The sequence below is a fragment of the Populus nigra genome, chromosome 12, assembly GCF_951802175.1.
Source record: "Populus nigra chromosome 12, ddPopNigr1.1, whole genome shotgun sequence".
NCBI classification, from domain to species: domain Eukaryota; kingdom Viridiplantae; phylum Streptophyta; class Magnoliopsida; order Malpighiales; family Salicaceae; genus Populus; species Populus nigra.
The window spans coordinates 7,057,550-7,080,743 of record NC_084863.1 but is presented as its reverse complement, the minus strand read 5'-3'; the positions used below and the strand labels follow the sequence as shown (position 1 = coordinate 7,080,743).

The 23,194-nt window shown below is 32.1% G+C and overlaps 2 protein-coding genes and 1 long non-coding RNA gene across 7 annotated transcripts; all 3 read right to left on the bottom strand.

The window, feature by feature from the left end:
• Positions 1–4,514: 4,514 nt before the first annotated feature.
• LOC133669502 (cinnamoyl-CoA reductase-like SNL6) lies at positions 4,515–7,946 on the bottom strand. The gene is made up of 5 exons (XM_062089671.1): positions 7,446–7,946; positions 6,656–6,816; positions 6,312–6,500; positions 5,216–5,553; positions 4,515–4,850 (listed from the first exon to the last, which is right to left on the bottom strand). The coding sequence occupies exons 1-5, from the start codon at positions 7,579–7,581 to the stop codon at positions 4,757–4,759; spliced, it is 918 nt and encodes a 305-aa protein (XP_061945655.1). The 5' UTR covers positions 7,582–7,946; the 3' UTR covers positions 4,515–4,756.
• Positions 7,947–9,320: 1,374 nt separating this feature from the next.
• Positions 9,321–13,464, bottom strand: LOC133669274 (uncharacterized). 5 transcript variants are annotated; one of them, XM_062089347.1, is made up of 4 exons: positions 11,520–13,464; positions 10,348–10,498; positions 9,596–9,652; positions 9,321–9,517 (listed from the first exon to the last, which is right to left on the bottom strand). In XM_062089347.1, the coding sequence occupies exons 1-4, from the start codon at positions 11,765–11,767 to the stop codon at positions 9,503–9,505; spliced, it is 471 nt and encodes a 156-aa protein (XP_061945331.1). In that variant the 5' UTR covers positions 11,768–13,464; the 3' UTR covers positions 9,321–9,502. The 5 variants fall into 5 exon arrangements, 4 of the variants coding, with proteins under 4 accessions (XP_061945331.1, XP_061945329.1, XP_061945328.1 ...); XR_009833861.1 differs by lacking the exons at positions 9,321–9,517; positions 9,596–9,652 and adding an exon at positions 10,074–10,263 and having other exon boundaries at positions 11,520–11,673; positions 11,754–13,464; XM_062089345.1 differs by having other exon boundaries at positions 9,321–9,652.
• Positions 13,465–13,473: 9 nt separating this feature from the next.
• On the bottom strand, positions 13,474–14,486 carry LOC133669276 (uncharacterized). The gene is made up of 2 exons (XR_009833862.1): positions 14,073–14,486; positions 13,474–13,911 (listed from the first exon to the last, which is right to left on the bottom strand). It is a non-coding gene; the product is annotated as an uncharacterized LOC133669276 (long non-coding RNA).
• Positions 14,487–23,194: the final 8,708 nt, after the last annotated feature.

Sequence of the window (23,194 nt, the reverse complement as noted above, 5' to 3'; positions counted from 1 at the left end):
GAGGAGCAAGAGGAGTATTCAGAGGGGTACCTATCTTCTTTAGAGCATGTATAACAGGAGTTCAAGGTAAGAATTGTCCCCTTACTTCTTTGATTTGCTTAAATTTTTGAATGGTTGAATGTGATAGATATTATATGTATTGTGTACTTATCTTTATCATAAGAAATATAGTTATATGAATATTGCCTACGGATATGAATAATATTGTTATGTGAACATAGCCTATGGGCATGATAAATATTGTTATATGAATGTTGCCAACATGCATAAGAAGTATTATTATTGTGTGAATATTGTCTATGGGTAAGAGAAATAATATTATCGTGTGAGTGTTACCAACGAGAAGGAAAATATTATTTTTGCTTGAATGTTGTCTACGAGCAAGAAAAATATTATTATTGTGTGAATGTTGCCAACGGGTAGGAAAGATAATATTATCGTGCGAATGTTGCCAACGAGTAGGAAATATATTAAATTATGGGGTAGACATTAGGTATACCTTGAACTATATAAAGATATTTGAGCGATCAAGAGAGGATTCATCACCCTAGGTGAATTAAAGAAAATATTATATATGTTCTCAAATAGTATTGACTCATAAATCCTTAGCCAAAATGGAATAAGATTTGAAAGGAGTTTGAAATTTTATTCAAATTATCAATAACTATTATACAGAGAACAAACATGATTTAACATGGCAAACATACTTCATGCTTTAATGTTAAATGAACATTAATACCAAATGACTATTTGAAAATTTTAGGGATTTTGCTTAATTTTGTCAAACCTCATGAAATCAACAAGGTAATTCAGAAAGAACACTTTACCCATATGTTTTGTGCTTAAAATAAGTCTTGCAGGTAATTTCCACCACTCCTTTTTCTTCCTCTAATTTCTTTGATTTCTTTCTCTAACTCTCATTTTCTCACACTTCAATCTTCCTTGGATTATTGTGTTTAAGTGTTTAAACTCTATTAATTTCACTCATGATTTCTTAACTTAATTTTTTCTAAGAGATTTTGGAGAAAAAACAAGGAAGAAAAGATGAAGAAAACTATTTTTCATCTCTCATGGCTGACAGGTTTGAAGTGAAGGAGTGGCTAGACATTTTTCAAAAATTATAGTTTTCCCCTTGACGTAAGTCTAAGTAATTCCAGGTAATTCTCCAAGTTTTTGATGAAATTTAATATTGTTTTTGAATGAATTTATTTGTATTCCTCGACTAATCTTCGAGAATTATTCCCAATTTACATTAGTTATTTATTATTTTATTTATTTAATATTCATTTTAACTTGCTTAAAATTCTTAGGGTTTAGAATTCAATTTTGTGAGAACGGGTGAAATATCAAATTTAGGAATGGTTAATTTATTTGGTGATAATTGCATTGATTGTCTTGAAGGCATATATAATAGTAAAACTAGCATTCTATAACAAGATTTTAAAGGCTTAATAAAATAATAAAGTAGAAAAGATGAAGACTACAGTGAAATCAAATAATAAGACACCTTTTTGGATAATAGAAAATATATATATATATATATATATATATATATATATATATATATATATATATTTTAAAGAAAAAAGTTCTAAAAGAGGACCATGAATCATGTTTTAAGCTCATTCAAGGAGCACAAAAATATATCTAGACCTAAAAGAATACTATTGGTGATCTAGTATTAAAAAGAGATAGCAAAGTTTGTAGAAAAATGTGTTTTTTTTTTCAGCAAATGAAGTTAAAGCATTGATAACCTATTAGAGTTACAACCTCTTCTAGTATTGGAATGGAAATGAGAGAATATCACAATGAATTTTGTATTGAAACTTTCAAGGAGTAATAGAGGTTGTCGTGGTGTGCATGATATCGAATGACGAGTCTTCCTTCTAAATTGAAAGTGGACTTTCAATGAGTAATAGAGGTTGTCGTGGTGTGCGTGCCGTTGAATGACAGGTCTTCCTCTTAAATCGAAAGTGATTTTGGATGTATTGAGATTAATCATAAAACTATTATTTGAAGGGTTAAGGAGTCACCACTTATACAAGAATCTGAGTAAGGAGACTAGTTGTGCATGGAAAACACGCGTCACTCTCAGTACATCCTATCTATGGTAAGCTAAATTATTAATTGATTATTTTTCCTATGTCATGTTTCAATTCATTGGCATGTCTATGATTCATGTAAGGATGTTTCTGTCGTATCAGGCTAAAAATCTAACTATTTTAAGACCTAAAATTTAACGACGTATTTATTTTTATTTTTTATCTTTAATATATGTGAATATAATTTATAGTGTAATTTTATATTCTCAAATATTAAAGTTTACAATTAGTTCCTAACATTTTATTTTTGTCAATTCATTCAATTTAATACTGGGAATATACATTACATTGTAAAATGTATACCCCATATATTAATTAAACAAATTGCATTTGTGGTGTTTTTGAAATTTTGATCAAATCCTATGGATAATCACAAACTTGTTATGATATTCATTAATTGATTTTTATATTTTTTAAAGTATGATAAAAATGCAATTTATTTCATTTTAAAATATGCATGAAAAATTTTAGAATTTAACCATACACAATTTAAAATAAAGTTGTATTTTTTGAAAGAAAGATTTTTGTTTTTTTTTAAAGAAATAAGTTAATTTAATATTGAAAAAATAGCTCGCATGTAGGTCACAATCTCAAATATTAAATATAAAAGGGTAAAAATAAAATGGAGAATTCAAAATTAATTGCAAGATGATCTTTCAAAAGTTTAAAAATTTATTTCAATTAGCCAACCATAATTGCAATGACTTTGATGTGAAATTGAGCCAACTACAATGGTAATAACTAAGAATGCGTCTTAAGACACGAGATATAATTATTAAAATGAATAAATGGATGCATAGTTAATCAAATATTAGTTGAACATGAAAATGGTTCTATAATAAATATAATAATAATAAAAAAAGAGGCTTATCAATCGATGAAGTGAATGAAATAAATTAAAAATATGGTATAACTTAAATATACTCATTTCAAGGATTCTTAATGTTGTGCTATTTCTAGACTTTGATAAAACTATTACTTAAAATGTATACTTGTTTTGTATTCTATATTTCTATATATTGTAAAAGTACTTTTCATTTATCACCTCTATCTTGATATCATATTCCATATCCTTTTAGTTATTTCATTTTAGGTTGAATTTTGTTAATCTAATCAATATTATTATGTAAATAATTTGTCATATGTATTCAAACTAAAAATAGTATAGGGCTTGTGAAAAAAATCTAAAAGAAATTATAGGTTTTTTTTTTTATTTTGAGAAATTTTGTATATTTTCAAGGAAATGTTTTGATATTGTAATTTTTTGTGTGTGTAATCATGTTTTTATTTTTATGAAATTAATGAATAGTAAGCCTAAATTATTTTTGTGTTGATAATTTTTGACACTAGCTATTTAGATAAGGTATTTATACAAAGAAAACTCTAATAGAATTTTTCCTAAAAAAAATATAGTCTATTTTATATTAATATAACTAGTTGAAAGATAAAATTGGATTCCTCTTTGTTATATCATTTTATTGCTCGCTCGTCTTGAATTTGAATAGTTTGAGGTTCTTCTATCATCATCGTTCTAGGTTTCCTCTTATTCTTATTGTTCATCTTTATTCATGTTATTAATAACATGGTTTTCAGATTTGATTCGATAACCGGTCTGGTTCAAAATTTGAATTTCAGGTTTTGACTGGGTTAAATCAAAACAATATTATTTTAATAAATAAAAAAAATCAATAAGTTGCAACTGAATTTTTGACCAGGTCTTGCCTAATCAACCGGGTCATACCGGGTTTTTTTTTCTTCTATTTTTTTTTCAACACAGCCCGATTCCAGTCCTAGATCGGCCAAGTCTATGGTCAACCTGCCGGGCCGGGCTTCAAAACTATAATTAAGACCAACATCTACAAAGCTTTCTTTGTCATTTCTCACATCAAAAGGGTTAGATTTATAATAATAATAATAATAAATCCCACGGATAGATTCTTCAAGTATAAGAGTATGAATTAGCAATACGATTCTCTTTTCTTTTCTTATAGGAGAGAGCCTCGACTCATCTTTTTTTTTTTAATTGATTCACTTGAATTTACTTAAACATAGACAGAGACAAATTAAAAACTCATTCCATTAAATAAATACAAAGGGAACCGTTTTCCTTAAAAAATATTGAGTTAACCGATGCCACAATCCACCAGTGCTTAGTTAAATAATCAAAGGCTTTCTAATCCAGCAAGTGCCTGTAATAGGCCTATCTGAAGATGTATTCTTGAGTCATGTCCTTCCTTTGATTATTCGTGTATTTTTACTTTTTTGCTATATATATCCAAGAAAGCATATATATTAGGAGGGAGATCAGATTACGTATATCCCTTTAGGAATAGCAAGGAAAAACCTTGATTTGAACATACTTTTATCAGATTGATCTCCTTGATAAGTTAAGAATCAAAGGAAACTTGGACAGGCCTAAAGAGTTTTGAGTAGTTAAACCATTGCTGATGAACTCGACATAAAATCAAATGGTAAAGTACAAGTATTTCCTTGCCAGAAACAAGGACTCTACACAGAATATGCAGCCTCCAATCAGTGGAAGCTCATTTTAACCTAGAAAATGTAACAGTAAAGAACATTACATCTCTATCTAAGAAGGAAAAAAAATGGGAGCGCAGATGAAGTTATTATTTGCTTGCCCATCTGTGCTGCAATCAATCAACTCGAAGTTTACTGTCAAAGTCCACCATTAGCTTGTTTAGTTTCTTATTGCTTATCCTTTGTTGGTGGATTCTTGTATCTTCCAAACTGCAAACCAAGTGAACAGAAAAGGTTACTTATTGCACTAAACACCCACAAAACGCACACCTGTCTTAGCCACAGACACACCGCAGATTAGAGAAGTGCTGATTTATATATTCAAGCATGGCTTTCAAGCATGGCTTGCAAGTATCTCAAAGAGGTTAATGCTTAGAGTGAACACTTCCATTGTTATCCACACAAGCTCAAGTTCATGCACTTTACACTACTTTCTGAAAATTTGACTCTTTTCCGCTCATACTCCTAGCTAGTTTTTTATCTGAACTCCGCCAAACATGTGCTGTGAAGGCATTTGATCAGATTTTCAAGCCACAAAAGAAATGATAATAACAAGTCATCATGTCAAAACCAACCTCTGAGGAAGTGAAGATTCGGACGGTGGCAACAGCGTGTTAGCGAGCTTAACAGCATCTTCGTTACATTTGATGACATGGTTGAAGCAGAGATATCTTCCATAAGATGTAATGTCTTCAAATACATGGATGTGTGTGTCCACGATGAACCTGAGGTCCACAGTAACAAATACACCATCTTCATACATTTCAGCTGCTCCTTTTAAATAAGGATTTGTGATTGTTAGATCAGGACTCATCAAGAGCCCTCCATTTACGGTCACCAAGTTGATGCTTCGATCCATTGCTAGAGCCCATGCTGTCTTCTCAGCTAGCGTTTTTGATAGTGCTTGCCATAGCTGCTCAAAAATGTAAATCTCGTCAATCAAAACTTATCTGTTACAAGTTTAAAGCAGGTCAACATATCTGGTTCCACATGGTTATTAATCATAATAACTAGAGTTGGATGAAAGAATAAGGGAATATTTATGCTTTTCTATTGTTAGCTTCGTGAAATAATCATTTCGATTCAAAAGCTTAAGTTTTTAGTATTAATTTTTAACATATCTTTTTAAATAAAAGTTCTTTGGACTTGAAACTTGCATAAACTCACACTATTTTATGCTGTTAATTAATTTTAATTAGAAGAGAAAATGACAATGATAAGATTCGAACTCACGACTGTTTGATCTTTAAAGCTTTGATAATATGTCAAATACTTATCTTAACCCAAAAACTCAAGTTATTACGTGAGGTTTCTAAATATAATTTATATTATTCTTTAACTAACCTCACCCCATTACTTACCAAACTAAGCTAATGATATAGGGAGTAGAATAGCCAGAAAATGTTGACAAAATAATAATCAGCCAACATCATCTTCTAAATTTATGATTAATGTGATTATTCTGTGCCCTATACTTGCACTGGCATGAAATTCATAGGGGCAAACAATAAATCAGATAAAGTGAAAAAAAAATCAGCACCCTTTTGTGGTGCTTCCATCTCCGTAAAATAGAAATATTGACTAGTCTTTCGATAAACGTATGCATCCACACGCTACAAATACCGATTGAGATGAAGTGTAAGCGTTTAGAATTTAAAAGATCTTGAATACCTTAAACTTTCTGCAGAAATTCAGGTCACTCCAATTTCTCTCATCCAGATCAGGTGCCTTTCTGTGACTGTCATTCCATAGAACAGTTGTTGCAGAGGAAGTGAAGACAACTTTGTCTATAGTGTTTGTTTGTGCACATGCTTCCAATACATTGTGTGCTGCCCTCACCTCTACATCAGCCATGAATTCCTGCACCAATCAACCGGGCTTTATGTATCAATAACATCGCTCTGATCTCTCTATCCCTCTCTCTTTTATTTATTTATTATTTTTTTTTGAATAATCTCATATGTGCACGCTCGCTGATGCACTAATATAAGAAGAAGAGTGTAGAGTTGGCATACATCATAGGTGGGTTGATCTGAGGGGGGCTCAAAGGAATAAAACAAGCCACAGCATCCCTTCAAGGCATCCATTATGCTGTGGTAATCAAAAGGGTCGGAATGGAAAACTTTCAATTTCTTGTTGTTGCAGGATAATCCTTCAAATGATTGCCATAATTTACCTGCAAATCCAATTGTCCAATAAACAACGCGAGAGACAAATTCCATACATGAGAATAATAATAATAATATGTGAAAACTAGAAAACAAATTCTACATACACTGGTACGAATTACCATGAACGTTGAAAACAAGTACTCACATAACTATAGCACACTTAGCCTTGGGAAACATACATAAAGCAGGCGAGTGGTGTTATATTTTGGTATGACCAGCACTGTAAGGAGAAGAATCTCCATTTCTTTGCGGGGTAAATGATAATATTGTTTTTTTCTCCAATATTAATGTCTCCCTTTTGGCTAATATATATTCGATTCTAGTTGAAACTGAGCAAGTTGATTTTTGTAAAATTATTAGGAGGAATACATGATTCCATCAGGGTTTGAATTAATTGAAGTTGATGGAAGCGGACCGAATAATCTAGCTCTATAATCATATAAAAAATGAAGACACGATTGGCTCGATTGTAGAGTAATAAGGTAGAGGAGCCAGGAAATATCTATCTAAAGTTTCTATGGGGAACTCATTAGGAGGCATATGACGATCACGAATACCAAGCAAGATATGATTCATAATAAGAAAAAATTACAAGAGAATAAGAGTTAAGGCAAAAAACAAAACCCAAACAAACCATGGTTTTGGACAGCAGCATGGACACTGTAACCTCTCTGTAAGAGCCTGTGCACAATGGAAGAACCTAAACGCCCAGAAGCATCCATTACACAAACTGTCTTCGAAGTTTGATTGAAAGAAGCGGCTGTTGCCATGTTTTTTAACTTCGCTAGAGAAAGAAGAAGAAGAAATGAGCAAGGCAAAATGAAAAAGAAATATGCAAGTATTTAACTGGGAGAGAGCATTAAAGGATCGTGGCTGGTGATAGTTGGGGAGGTGGTAGGTACTGTAAGTAGCAGAGAAAAGAAACGAGAGTTTGGAAAGAGCCAACAAAGGATTTCCATTGTGAAAAATGGCATTAAATCTTGGTGGGGTTCCTTTGTAGTGAGTTTGGTAGCAAACTAGGCGCAGCTAGCATTTTGAGTTTGAATTTGCATGCTTGCTTGCTTGGTTGGTTATCTATTTAATGAAGATAGAGAAGGAGACAGCATGTAATCTTTCATATGAGCCAATACTGACACAACATCTTCATAGTATTTATAAGTTATAGCTGGCAAGGTGGTGGAGTACTTTGTGGTTTGTGCATTGTTATTTGCTGATGATTATGATGAGTTGAGTCATTAACATGATGTATAGCTGGAAATACTTCAGAATTTAATGCTACTCTGCAAGTCAACTACTTTTCGTGATTTTCAATTTACTTTCTCCATGCACTGCATCTGGGATTTGACTCTGTCGGCTCATCAAGGTTCTTCTCTTCTATTCTTCTGTTTTATTCCACTACTCATCATGCTTATTATTATAATCCAATGGCTGACATTATATAATTCATTAGAAAATGATTCTTAAATACGTCACGATTCAGCTTTTTTTCTATATTGAACATATGAGCTTCGTTGATATTACCTATGGGATTAGATCATTTTTCCCTTTCACGAGCTACTAATCTAATCATACATGTATATTATTGAAAACAAAAGGATTACAGTGACTGCCTTGGGCCATGAACGAAGAGTATGGCTTTCAGAGCTTTTGAATAAAATTAGAAAGAAGTGACTGCAAAAACTGAAGCAATCAATGTATGGCTTTAAGAATTGGCAGCTTGCTTTGCAAGATATGCCAAGTACATGAACACAATAATGGATACCAGAGAACACGATATCAGATTGTACACAGACCATCTTAATTTCATCCTATATATCTTGAAAATATTAATTTATAGCAATAAAATCAAGAAACCTGGAGTGCATTTTAATAATGATATGAACGAGGGGTTTGGATTCTCTTGTTTCTACAGTTATGTTCAATGCATGAGTAAGCAGATAGAAAAGAAGAGCGAAGTGGGTTTTAACAAGAGTACTGGCATTTGGCATGTGCAGCTGGGGGACCAAGAGAGTTGTGAAGCTGGCCTCCTTGGCCAGTCAGAGGCCGTCCAAGAGATCACCTGCCAACTTGACAGCAAGTACTCAAGAAACAGATAGATCACTCCACCTGGGAGATCACGGCTTGCAATTATAAAGAGGGTTTCTTTTATTAAACATGCATTCTGTCAAGCACAGATCTGTGATTGTGATTCTTTTTCCAAGTTTAACAGTTTATTGATTATGTCATGTAGCAGTTGATACAGTAACTAGCTTGCTAAATGCGCTTGTATTGAAATTGGTGCAGAAGAGTTAAGCCTTTATTTGCGCCATCTCTGTCTTCCCATTCTTGTATTAATGATTTCTCCGTTTGATTAGAAATATCTCCAGGTATTCTATTACTTCAAAAATTATTTAAACTATTCTTTATCTCAAATTATGGTAAAATTTTAGTTTCGAGAAAAGCTACAATTTATATCTTTTGTTCAATCTATTTTTTACAATCGAACTTTAGTTTATCTGAACAAACTAAATTATTCACATAACAATGAGAATTTATAGTTTAGCTTGAACAAACTAAATTGTTCAAGCTTTAAAATTGTAATCGAACTTTAGTTTATCTGAGGATATACACATTAAACACCATGGTAGGTTAGCTCTCAACAGAGACTCGTGTACGGAGCTACCTTATTTGACAGAGATGATTGAACGAATGTCAGAAACTGATGTCCTGGAAAATCAACCAACAAATCATTTGAGATTAATAACTAAAGATGTAAGAGTAAAGGTTATACGATTTCTTTTTTACCCAAAAATGCAGCGAGAAATCATCATCTGATCGGACTTGATGTCTCCGCTGCTTCTTCTGGGACAAAAGTTATGGTGTAGGTTATAATACCAAATTAAATCCTGACAATATCCAAGCTCTTAAGAGAGAGGAGATGGCCTTTTTTTTTCTTTTGGATAAGGGATGAAGTTTTTATAATAAGTTTTGATACATAATATAGACAGAAACATAGTATTTTAATACTTGGAAGCATCATTCTACTGTGAGATATCCCTTGTCACCTGGTATCCTTTCCCAGCCGTAAGGATGAAGAAAGCAGATTGCATGCACCATTTACTTCTCTCCTATAATCCAGGTTTTATGGCATCCCATAACAAGAGGAATCAAACATACTTTATTCACAAGAACACACACACACACACACACACACACACACTTATATATTTATATTTATATTTATGAGGCACAAATAATCGCATAAACTTAATAGCCATGGACAATATCAAATGCACTTTCTCTCATAAGCAAATAATTCATCCGAAAGATGACCCCTACAGATGGAATATTAAATATTTCAAGTCATCCATTTTGCCCTTGCCTGTAAGACTCTTTTCTCCTTCCTTGACATTAACCAGTAAGGATGGGATTTGGTTGTCTTTCAACATGAACAGATGAATCGATTTACATATCTGTGTTAGAATAGTTGTTAACAGAATTGGATATCTGATAATTTCTGTAGACATTAGATGATTAAGCAGGCTTTCATTCTTTACCTCTGATGAAAGAGCCTTTGCGAATTCTAATGTGTCAATGGAAGGACTGTCGCTATATGCAGGCACAAACTTTCCATTTTGATACCCAGCCAAGAAGTGATAAGCTGCTTGGCAAGGAGATAACTTGGATATACAGGGAATGGTCCTGGAACTGCTCCAACAACAAGAAAGGATAAACGGATACATATATATATGAAGAAAAAATTTCATGGCTCGGAAAGTAAATGTAAACTGAAGCATTATGGAAGAAAGCAACAAATAAAAATTTTCTTTGGACTAATTTTTACTATCACTAGAGGCCATATTAGAACAGTGCCTGAACAATCACTAGGTGATTATGCAACTAAATTAAGGAAAGAGCTGCACTTTTTTCTACTCATTGTCAACTAATGACATGTTTGCCATCAGCAACTCTTAGCCAAATAGCTACAGCTTCAAAAGTACTTGGATTAAGGCCCATTTAAGATTTGATTATTTTAAAGAGAAGATTAATTATCTCTCTTGGACTGTCTGTTTGTTTAGAGGTATCTAACAGAAAGAATCTTGAAGGCATCGACTCTAAATCTGGGAAGATCTTAAATTCCTAACGTTTAATTGCCTGTTACAGTTGCTAAGTTATTATTGCCATGGTTCAACTGCAACCATCATTGTGAACTTTGCTAGTGGTGTTTCTAATATGTCGAATGCCACCATAGCCCATGATACATAAATAAGCATTCTTACAACGAACAACTTATACAATCATTTTCCCAAAACACTTTCCATGGAATGGAAAACTTCCTCAGAAACATGAGGAACATCCCCAAGGAACTGGGCTGTTTTTATGCTATCGCCAAACACACAATAGCTATATAATATAAAAAAGTCCCTTGCATAAATTGAGTTTTGCAAAATAGTTTTGAAGTTTTATACAAAATAGCCTTAAACAGTTACCTGCAAAACCCTACTATGCAATTTCCAACTATTTACTTCATATATGTTAATAACTTTTTCATCTGAAGATATTCATCTGCCCCCCAAACCTAAAATCCTAGCTCCGCCACTGCTTGATCAAATGTTATCATTGCATTTCTGTGGTGCAAGAACATTTCAGGCTCAAGGCCATACAAGAAAGCCATATTTTTTTAGGCCATTAACAGTGAGAAGTAACTGAAAGCAAGTGATTTGGCTACCTGTCAGAAGTTGCAAAGACAATAGCAGATGGGAATTTGAAAGAACCAGGTTCACCAGAATTCCTTGTCTGAAAATATGGCACAACACCTTGAGAAGAAAGAATTACACCTGCATCTGCAGATACCAGTTTACCAGAACAGGTCTGAATGGTATCTTCAGGAGCAAATATAACAATCACAGAGTTGCCAGAAACTAGAAGCCTGAAATTCACAAAGTCCAGATGTATCTCGTACATTAGACATTGCATTTAATTGCATTATCTGATGAAATCAGATAATAGAATTTTATCTTGCCAATAAAGGAATGCCTCCTCTAGAAGCTATGATAGGCCCGGACAAGGCGGCTAGTGCTTCTTTAATTCCACTGGTATCAGCAGACGCTTCACCACATAAAATAAATGAAGAACGCTCAATATCTGCAGCTATAAGACCACTATTTCCTTGAGCTCCGAGACCAACAGCATCCACAACACCTTCACTGTGTGACCAAAATGTAATCCTTAGATACAGAATTCATAAACAAAGCATCAGTTTTCATCAATATGCACTTCTATCAAAGAACATCATGGAAGATTAGAGAAAAAAACAGTATCTTACCATATAATGGAAAAGTAAAAGCAAGTAGAGTTGTTATACCTTAGCCCCAATTTTTTTAGGTTATAGATTTTATCAGAAAGAAGGGCGGGGATCCTTCAGTCCCAGATTATTGCCTACCTTACCGATTTAAGATGCCACATTATTTATTTATTTTTCTAGCAACTGTCCGAACCCACGCACCACCTCTTACCATTTAATGGATGGCATGGGCAATCTAAGAATGACTAAGAGAAGTATTTATTATGATGACAACAATTTAAAAAGCAACCTTAGGATAAGCAACTTAGCTTATTTAATGCAAGACCCTAGAGGCACCAATGAATGCATGTAATTTGATATCACCTTATAGATGAAGCAACATAAACTGTCAAAGGACAACAGTCATGTGAAACAGCACGAGCAGGTGTCTTCCAAAGAACATTGGAGAGATGTAATATTGCAGAAGGACTATCACTTATTACACGGACTTTTGCATTACAGTTTGACAATGAACCAATCGCCCCATCATGAATGTAAATGTTTGAGATGGAAGATATGTGAGTTGTGACTTAATAAGAAAAAAATGGAAAAAAAAATAAAAGGTTATTTTTAGCAAAGAAACAAGCATAAAAAAATATGTTCCAAAAATACACAGGAACATAGCTGTCTATTACAGTTCTGACATCTTATGTCACAGCATACCAAAGGATAGCTACAAGAACCAGTGAATAATATCTTCCATGACAATTAATTGATCCGGCTACTCAAGAGAAAGATTCCTCTATTAACCAAAGATTGGGAGGACAGAAATTGATGTAGGAGAGATTTGGATTAGCTTGCAGTTCTTGTCTGTGGTTAACACTTGGTAAAACTGGGGATTGATGGACTCCTGGAACTTCTTCTTGTTCCAACTATGCAAGTATTTATAGTCATGCAACCATTTCATGTTTCAACTTCCAAATCGCTTAAGTTATACATACAGTTTTCTGACAAGGGCAAGATCACAGACATTTGAAAATAAGTAGAAAAGGACCAGCAGCGACTTGATAGAAAGCAAGTGAACCAGGCATAGTACTTCTGGACTGAACCCGAACATCAAAAGATCAAAGGAAAATAGTAACATGTCCCAATAAATTGCAGAAATTGTTATTTCTTACTGTGTCTATAAATAAATTCACCTACAACTTGTAAACTACAACACCACCCCAGAGAAGGAAGGACTTGGCCCTTATTCCCATATAAACATTGTTTTATCAAAATTCACCCTTGTGCCTCACGAAGAAAATTGGTATGCTTTCAAGATTGAATATGATAGAAGGTGTGGTCCATAGACCGCAAGAAAATGAAAACATTACAACACATACTAAAAACATGCCTGTTTGAGAAGTTTACTGAATTATGGCTTGGAAATTTCGGAAGCTCTCCCAAGAAGACTCCCCCTAACATGAATGGGAACTCCTGACAAAGATTCCAAAAGAAAGGAGAAACAAATGAAAAAAATAAAGAAATAAGACAAACACAGTGATGGAGTATAAAGAAAGATCATTGGAAATAGTAACAGTATGCGTTGAAGTTCACCGCCTGCTGCAATTGCACCTTTCTGTTGCAGCTCAAGATGACTCAAGTTTCTAAAGGCTTTTTATCCTTCACAGTAACACCTTTTCTAGCTAGAACCCAATTAAGATCATGTGAAAATCCAGGAGAGCCACTCCCAGCATTCAAGGTGGCCTGAGAAACGTGTATGATAGATGAGTGACTCATCTCATCCACAATGGAGTATCATTGTTGTAACAGCATGCATGTTCTTCAATTCATCCTGTTCTTTCAAATCAATGTCATAGGTTATAAATAATTACAAATAAGGCTAGCCCAAGATACAGAAATTGAAAAATTTTAATGAATTTCCATGCTGCCAACTAAGAATTCAATATTAATTGAACTTGAAAGAAAGACACGGAGACAGACAAAAGTACATACAGATTCCACAACATTTTTTTTCACCTAACTTTCTTCCTCCTCGTCAGCTAATGGGGGGGCTGAAGTTGCATTATTCTGCATTAATACTCCACAACTACACAGCACAAGAGAACTGTTAGATAATATATATATAAGAAATTCGTTGATGACAAGACAGGGAACTCAAGCGTCTGGAGAAGAAGAAGAAGAAGAAGAAGAAAGGAAACAAAGAATCATTATTGATATTGGATCTTGAACTTGAACTTGAAGAGAAGGGGAATTCAAGCCTGAATCGTTTCAACATTTGTTCGCCGTGGATATTAAGATAATAATTATTTTTTAAAATATTATTTGAAAATATATTAAAATAAAATTTTTTTATAAAAAATTATTTTTAATATAATATTAAAAAAGTTAATTTAAAATAAAAAAATAAAAATATTTTTAAAATAAAAAGTAAATACACCAATAACCCTGCTGCACCTGCTTCTCTTCTGTTTATAAACTCACCGAAAAGCATTTTTTATTATGGGCCCATATAATTGGCCCTAAGTTCTTACAATTCCTCTTTTTCTGGTCCTCCCGGATCTCGATACAATTATATGTTTATAATTATTAATATTATTAACAAAAACTAAAGGGGAGCCCATCTTGTAAATAGTTTTTTTTAATTTATATTATTTTTTTATTTTTTATTTTATCTTTCGATATTAGATTTATTAAGAATTAAATTTTATTTTTTTTAATTTACTTTTTATGAGATTATCTCAAACTCATTACCCAGATCGTTAGTTTAACAGGTTCACTTGGTTGACTCAAGTTGTTTTTTTTTAATTGATTTTTTTCTAATTTCATACTTCAATATTGGGTTGATTGGGAAGTAGGCTTTGTGATTTGTTTTGGTCTTTTTTCTAAGAGTTATCCTTATCTCATGACCTGGGTCATGGGTTTGGCGAGCTAACCCTAATTGACTCGAGTTATTTTTTGTGTCTTTTTTTTAATCGATTTGTTTTTTCAATTTCATCTTTTAATACTAGGTTGATTGAGAATTGAGTTTCATAATTTGTTTCAATTTGCTTTATATTAGGTTATACTGGTCTCATGATCTAGGTTGCGAGTTTGGCAGGTTAACCTGAGTTGACTCGAGTTATTTTTTTGGGTCCTTTTTTTAATTGATTTTTTTTTAGTTTTATCCTTTAATATTGAGTTTATTAAAAATTGAGTTTCGTAATTTATTTTTTATAAAGTTATTCTCAATTTGTATATGCATTGATTGATCATGGGGCAACCCATTCTTTTACGGCAAATCGGATAGTAGAGAAACTAGGAAAAAGTCCCAGTAAGGTAGATAAAGGGCTTACTATTAGTACGCCTCTAGGGGAAACTATGAATATTGATTTTGTATATAAGGGAATCAAGGTTAGTATTCATGGGTTAGAAATGAGGGTAGATTTATTATTGCTAAAATTGTATGATTTTGAAATAATTTTAGGCATGGATTGGTTGGGTAAGTATAAAGCCCACATAGATTGTTTTACAAAAACAGTAACTATCCAGGGACTTGATAGGAAAAGAGCGATATTCAGGGAGAAAGAAAAATCATACCAAGTTGTATTATTTTGGCAATAAGGGCTAGGAAATTAATACAAAGAGGATACAAGGTGTATCTTGCTTACATGAAAGATGGGGAAAAGCAAGTGAGTTATTGGCAGACATTCTTATCGTAAAGGAGTTTCCAAATGTGTTTCCTAAGGAGTTGCCTAGGTTACCTCCCAAAATGAAAGTGAAAGTCTCAATTGATATAATACTCAGGTCGACTCCTATAGCTCAGTCACCCTATAGGATAGGGGCTGCGAAACTAGCTGAGTTGAAGATAAAGCTACAGGAATTGTTAGAAAAAGAATTTATACATCCTATTAGTTCACCTTGGGGAGCTCCGATGTTATTTGTAAAGAGAAAAGATGAAACTCTCAAGCTTTGTATTGATTATCGACGGCTTAATAAGGTGACAATAAAAAATAAATATTTGCTACCACGGATAGATAATCTCTTTGATCAACTCAAAGGAGTCAGGGTGTTTTCAAAAATAGACTTAAGGTCAGGATATTATCAATTGAGAATTAAGGAATTGGATGTGTCAAAAACTGCGTTTAGGACTTGTTATGGACATTATAAGTTCCTAGTAATGCCATTTAGACGTTATGAGTTCCTAGTAATGCCATTTGGACTGATGAATGCGCTGGCAGTGTTTATGGACTTAATGAATCATGTATTTCGACCATATTTGGATAGGTTTGTAATAATATTTATTGATGACATTTTGGTCTATTCTAGTTCAGACCAAGAGCACGAGCAACATTTGAGATTAATACTGTAAAATTTAAGGGAGTATCGATTGTATGCTAAGTTAAGTAAGTGTGAGTTCTGGTTGAAGGAGGTAACCTTCTTGGGACATGTGATTTCAGCTTATGAAATACCTTTTGATCCGCAGAAAGTCAATGTAGTATTGAAATGGGAGAGACCAGCCAATGTAACTAAGATCCGCAGTTTTCTCAGATTAACGGGGTACTACATGAGGTTTATAGAAAGGTTCTCCACCATTTCCATTCCGATAACAAGATTGACCCGGAAGGGAACTAAGTGGGAGTGGACCAGAGAATATAAAGAGAGATTCTAAGAGTTGAAATGGAAGCTAACTACTACTCTGGTATTAGTTCTTCCATCGAGGATAGGGGGATTTGTAGTTTATAGTGATATGTCAAATAGAGGACTTGGATATGTGTTAATGCAGCACATAAAGGTTATTGCTTATGCGTTCAGGCAATTGAAGCCTCATGAGGTCAACTATCCAGTGCATGACCTAGAGTTGGCTGCAATTGTGTTTGCCTTAAAAGTGTGAAGATATTATCTATATGCGTCTCAAGTATAGATTTTTAAGATGTTGGGTAGAGTTAATTAAAGATTATGATTGTGTGATAGACTACCATATGGGAAAGGTTAATGTCGTTGCAAATGATCTTACTCGTAAGAATAAAGCTGTAGCAATGGATCCAGATGAATGTGATAGCAGAGAGCTAATAGATATGGGAAAGATAAATGTTAAAATAGAGGTTGGGCCTGGGGATTCTTTATTAGCTCAGTTAAAAATCAAGTCACTATTTCAAGATAGAGTACTAGAGGCGCAAATTAGGGATGCTGAGGTTGAAAAGGTAAGGGATAAAGTAGAATCAGGAGTTGAAACTCCTTTCCAGATACTAAAAGATGGAATGGTGGTCATAGAAAAGTGAATGTATCTTCCTGAAGATAAAGTGCTGAAGAAAGAAGTGTTAAAGGAGGCTCATGAGTCTAGATTTACTGTACATCCAAGAAGCACTAAGATATACAGGGATTTGAAAGAATTTTATTGGTGGCCAAAAATAAAGAAATAGATAACCGAGTATGTGATTAGATGTAGGACTATATATATATATATATATATATATATATATATATATATATATATATATATATATATATATATATATATTCCTTCCTTTTGGTAATGGAAATTTCGGCTAAAGGTGAATTTTTTAGGTGATTAGGTTGTTGAATTAATGACAAGCAAATTATGTTTAGTTATGCTTGATTAATTGGTGATTGAAGAATGAGTAATTTAAAAAAAAAAGAAAAAAAAAAGAAAGAGAGGGATAAAGAGTGGTTTCCATCTTGAGTTTGCTATTAATCCCTTGTTATTTTATAAGTAAATATGATCTTATTATGTTGATTAGTGAAATTTCATGCATGGCTGCTTAGTTGTTATTATGTGTGATTATAGAATTCTTAGATTAATAGAAATGGTTGATGTAATTTGTGAAGTTATGCTAGAATATTGTTTGCTGGCATGAAAAATAAATGGGTTAAAGTTAATAAAGTGAAAAGTTGAAGAATTATGATGTCACCCTTTTTACTTGAACCTTCAGCAAGGGTAAAGAATTTGGAGGGTGGGTTGAATTGATGTAATTGAAGATTTTTCATTACTTAAATGAATGAATTAAGTTTGGATGATGGATTAAAATTTAGAGTGAAAAGGAATTTATCCTCCTCTTATAAAGGTGAATTTGGCCATGGAATATATTTAAATGAAATTAATTATGAGTAGAAATGACATAATAAGATTACGTGGTGGATCAATAAATTATACCTTGAAGGAATTGCGGAAATGAAATCAAACTTCCTCTTAGGTGGGGAAGTTTCGGCCAAATGACCTATGGAAGAAATAAAACTTTAAGCTTCAAGAAATTAATGAATTGTATTTAAATAGTGGAAAAGAAATGATGTGTTGAATTAGATGTAAAGGATTTAAATTTTCTTTAATTGTTGGGAAATTTTTATAGTAATATAAGATTCTCTTATAATTGTGATGAAGTATTGAAATCTTGAGATCTTTTAAATGAAACAAGAGAGGTTGAAGGCTTCAAACAACATCAAGGAGCTACTAGTCGAGCATCACCGGTAGGTAGGTGTCCGAAACCTTGAATCTTTGTAGAGAAATTAATTGAAAGCATGTATTAATTTTAATTAGAAATTTTACAATTTTATATTTTGTTGTCAACAAATGAACCAGTGCTCGGTAATTAGACGGATGAACTAGTATCCAATAATTAGGCGGATGAACTAGTACCCGATATTTGAAAGAATGAATTAGTGTTTCTAATGAGGGAGTAGAACCCTAGTGAAATGGCTAAGATTGAAATTAATTGGATGAATATGGAGATGTAAGATATTAATGATTCTTCATAAAATATATAGAAGAAATATTGTCATATGGGTGTAGTGAAATGATACATTGCATTTATTGATAATTATGTTGATAAAAAATTCATCTTATTTTCAGGACCCTCACAGCAATAGAATAAATCATGCTTGAATATATGACACTTTTTGTATATTTATGTTGATCAATATGTATTATGAGATTAATGAATGATGTAAAAGAGGTTGAATGAATCCTTTTATTTGTAGAATAAAATTTTAATATGTTGAAGAAGAAAAGGAATATGAAAAATATTTCAGTCCATTGTTTGGATGATTTAAATAAAAGGAACAAAGTATAATTGGAAATGGACTCCATAAAAATTATTTGAAACAATATAAATCCACATTGAAGATTAATATATTGTCATGTTTATTCTTGTTATAGGTTTTCCACAAGGACATCAAGAATGAACTTTTGTTATTACTTCTTTATATTAATTAATAAGAAAGAAACATATATTATTTTGTAACTAAGGGTAATGAATTGTAATATTTTAACTATTTCTTTTGGTATGTAAATTGAATTACATGAAATTTAATGTCTTACTAGAGAAGAACTTGTATTTTAAATACAATTTGTGTTCACCTTATACTAATTCTTTTCTCATTCAAGTTTTACATTATTTTAATAATATAATATAAATCATATCCCAACTTTGGGTTTCTTCTAAAATCATCGCTTTCCTTTAAAAAATGAAAAATAAAATAATAACAACAACAATAATAATAATAAAGTAAAAAAATAAAACAAATAAAATAAATAAAGAAATAAAAGAGGACTAGCAACTTGATTGCCAAAGACAGGTTAGGAGGGATTTAAGTGCAAAATTAGAAGCTTAATTGCACCCTTGAAGGACCCAAATGTGAATAACAATGCAGATTCAAGGTTAACTTGAGCAAATATCAGACAAATTTGCATAAAAATAAAATTTGAAAACTTAATTAGATTTTTAATAGGCTAATTTGATTTAATCACAAGCCTAATTAAAGGTGTAATTAAGTTTAAAAATTAATTTGGGAGAAAATTAAAAGAATTAATTAAGTTCAAGGACTTAATTAAACTTTTAATGGATTAAATTAATTTTATTAAAGAATTAATTGGTAAAAAATTAAATTTGAAAGCCTAATTTGAACTTAATTGGGAATATTAGAATTTTAGAGGACTATATTTAATTTTTACAAACCAAATCGGATTAAACCATGGGCAAAATTGTAAGAATGTAAAAGTTTATAGGTCAATTAAGAGCAAAATTAAAGAAATTTAAGACAAAGAATCCCTCTGTAAAAGGCACGCATATTCGGGGACCAAATTCGGTTTAAAATAGGGATGAAATTAAAGAAATTAGAAGTTTAAAGGTTGATCGAGGACAAGATTAAAAATATCCAAAACCTGGGACTAAGTTAAAAAATGAGCTAAAATCGTAGGGTCCTTTTGAAACTTCACAAGGGTAAAATTGAATTGATTAGTAAAATTAGACTCAATTGAGGGTATAATTAAACAAATTTAAAAAATTAAAGATGAAATTAAAATGAAAAATTAAAACTCTAATTAATCTAGGATTATCAAAACAACACCTTTCATTTAAATGAAATAGTTTGTTTTAACCACAATTAAGACTTAGTTTTGTTGCTATCTTCCAAGCCTAAAATCTCCTTCATCTCTCCCTCATTTCAAACAAGAAACACACCTTTTTCAAGTCTTGACAATGTACTTCTACCCAAATAAAATAAAACAAAGGCTTTTTTACAGCCATGAAGGCGCTGCTATAAGAGGCCAAAACTCTCACCCTAACCAGATATGCTTGCTAGAAACCACAAAAAAAAGTTGGTGTACTTTCCTTATCAGCTCTCAAACACTATAGGATGATCCTCAACCTCGATGGATGTCTAGGGTTCAGTCTTCGATATCAAATGGTGAGGTTTGTTCAACTCATGGCCTCTAGATGATCTCTATTACCATTTAAAAATCTATGTCAAAAGCTATGGAAGAGGGGGAAACCAAGAAACTACACCCTTTTACACTACTAAACCTGAAAACCCTTAACCAAAACATTAGCCAACCAAGAAAAACAACAAAAAAACCTTAAGTAAGCCACCCTTACAAGTTCAAAGTTGGTTCAGAAATCCCTATCCAAGAAGCAATTTTGTTGGACTAGGTATTCTTTAAACTTTGATGAGGGGGTGTAGCTCAATGAGCACACCCATTCCCCCTTTATTTAATTTTTCCTTTAAATTGCTGCTTAAATGTTTGTTTAAGTCTTATTTGAAGTTATTTGCTAGTTTAAAATCCATGATTTTTTTTAAAAGTTTAAGCATGCTATAAAGATAGTTTATATGTGCTTAAGTTTTGTTAGATTGCATTGTTTAATTTGTTTAAATGTGATAATAGTATGTTATATGATAATGTTTAATGTTGTTTTGCATGCTTTGATGTTTAGTTAGTCACTTTTGAAGTCATCGCAAGGTATGTTAAGTATTGATGTTAATATGAATTAAGCTGTTTTAGGGTAGTTTGTTGGGTTAATATAAGTTTTAAGCATGTTGTTTGAGCTTTAGGATAATGAAAATAATTAATGGAACAATGTTTATGCATAGGGAGATGTAATTTTCATTGCTGTCATTATTGACTTCACTTGTTTTGCTATTGATTGTTTGTTTCTTGTTGTTTTGGATGGGTCAAACAAATTATACTGAGCATGATAGGGCTAAATTTGTAAGGCCTAGGTTGCTTTTTTGGGTTTTGTATATTTTTTAGGTCTTAGGTTGATTCTAGGTTTCTGAGTTTTATGTTCATCCATTGAAGATTCCTTTAGGTCTATGATTTTCATGTCTTTTTGGTTAATTATTGTTTCCTGAACATGAGTATAATCTTGTTGATCAATAATATAGGGTCTAAATGGCTTAAAAACATTGAAATCTTGGCATTTTATCTTCAGTGCTTCATTTTGTATTTTTCATAAAATCAAATAATCATGACATTTAGTTGTTTGTTGTGTTAATCCAACCCGCAAATTCTTGTTTTAATGATGTTCTTAAATGCCTCTATGCCTCCAATGTGATGTGATCTAGTCTGGTTTTGAATATATGATTTTTAGGTTCTTCATCTTTTCGTAATGTTCATCATCGATTTCTAGTATAACCCCTAGATTAACTTCATTTTTTGTTTGGTTTTTGGGTTGTGTTTTTGGGTTTAGGTAATGGGCAAGCAAGCCCATCCTGAGTGGTTGGGATGAGCCCATTCTAAGTTGTGTTTCTTGGTGTAAGTCTCAGGTTAGGAAGCCTACCTCATATGGTTGGGCTGAGCCTATTCCTGAAATAAGAGGATGTTTGGCTAGTTAAAATTTTATCAAATAGAAAAATGTCTTTTATATTCTTAAGGAATGTTTGTCAAAGACAACCTTAGGACAATTTCTTGGCCTCTAAATATTTAGTTAAGGGTGTGTTTGACAAATAGGCCCTACTGATTTTCTAGCAATTTTTATGCTTTTTTCAAACAAGCTCCAAATAATTTCCAAAAATTATAAGGATGAACTGGATATAAACAGTTCCAATAGGATTTCTTTCTTGAAAAAAAAATCTATTTTTTGATTTATCTCATCTATTTCATGATTGAAACTAGAAAGGGGATACAAGTTACACCACGATTGTGAATCAGAAGAGAGATTTCAAGAAATGGCTGATCTATTCACTCTATCAATAACCGAGCCGGATCTGGTGTATCATAAGGGATTTGCTTTTTTTATTGATTCCTACGGATTGAATCAAAAACAATTATTGAATGAGGTATTCAACTTCAGGGATGAATTGAAAAAGAAATTTTTATTGGTTCTACCTCCTATTTTTTATGAAGAGAATGAATCTTTTTATCGAAGGATCAGAAAAAAAATGGGTTCGGATCTCCTGTGGGAATGATTTGGAAGATCCAAAACAAAAGGAGTGGTATTTGCTAGTAACAACAACAAAAATTAAGGGATCATTTTAAAATTATTTTTGGGTTCCTTATATGTTTTTCCAATAATTTCACTTAGTATGAAGTTGTAAACTTACACTGTAAGATATTATCTCAGTAAGATACTATCTCAGTATTAAAAACACTTACTTTTTTCTAAAATTTAAAAAAATTCAAAAACTATTCATTTCAAAAATATAAAAATATGTTCTTTTTATGCATACGAACAAATTCTAAAAGTTTTTCATATATATTTTATAAAAAAGCAAACAAAATGTATTTTTATCATGTTTAAAAAAATACAAAAATAGGTATCATAGTTGGTTTATGATTATCTATTAAAAAAAAATGGGTATCATAACTAGTTTATTATTTATTAGGATTTGACCAAAATTTTAAA

Coding starts and splice junctions, on each gene's coding strand:
- LOC133669502 (XM_062089671.1), bottom strand. CDS start 7,581: ATGGCAACAGCCGCTTCTTTCAATCAAACTTCGAAGACAGTTTGTGTA. Junction 6,817..7,445: donor TGCTGCTGTCCAAAACCATG/GTTTGTTTGGGT, acceptor TTGGATTTGCAG/GTAAATTATGGCAATCATTT. Junction 5,554..6,311: donor ATTTCTGCAGAAAGTTTAAG/GTATTCAAGATC, acceptor ATTTTTGAGCAG/CTATGGCAAGCACTATCAAA.
- LOC133669274 (XM_062089344.1), bottom strand. CDS start 11,767: ATGCAATGTCTAATGTACGAGATACATCTGGACTTTGTGAATTTCAGG. Junction 10,499..11,519: donor GTCTTTGCAACTTCTGACAG/GTAGCCAAATCA, acceptor TTGTTGGAGCAG/TTCCAGGACCATTCCCTGTA. Junction 10,264..10,347: donor CAAAGGCTCTTTCATCAGAG/GTAAAGAATGAA, acceptor ATTCTAACACAG/ATATGTAAATCGATTCATCT.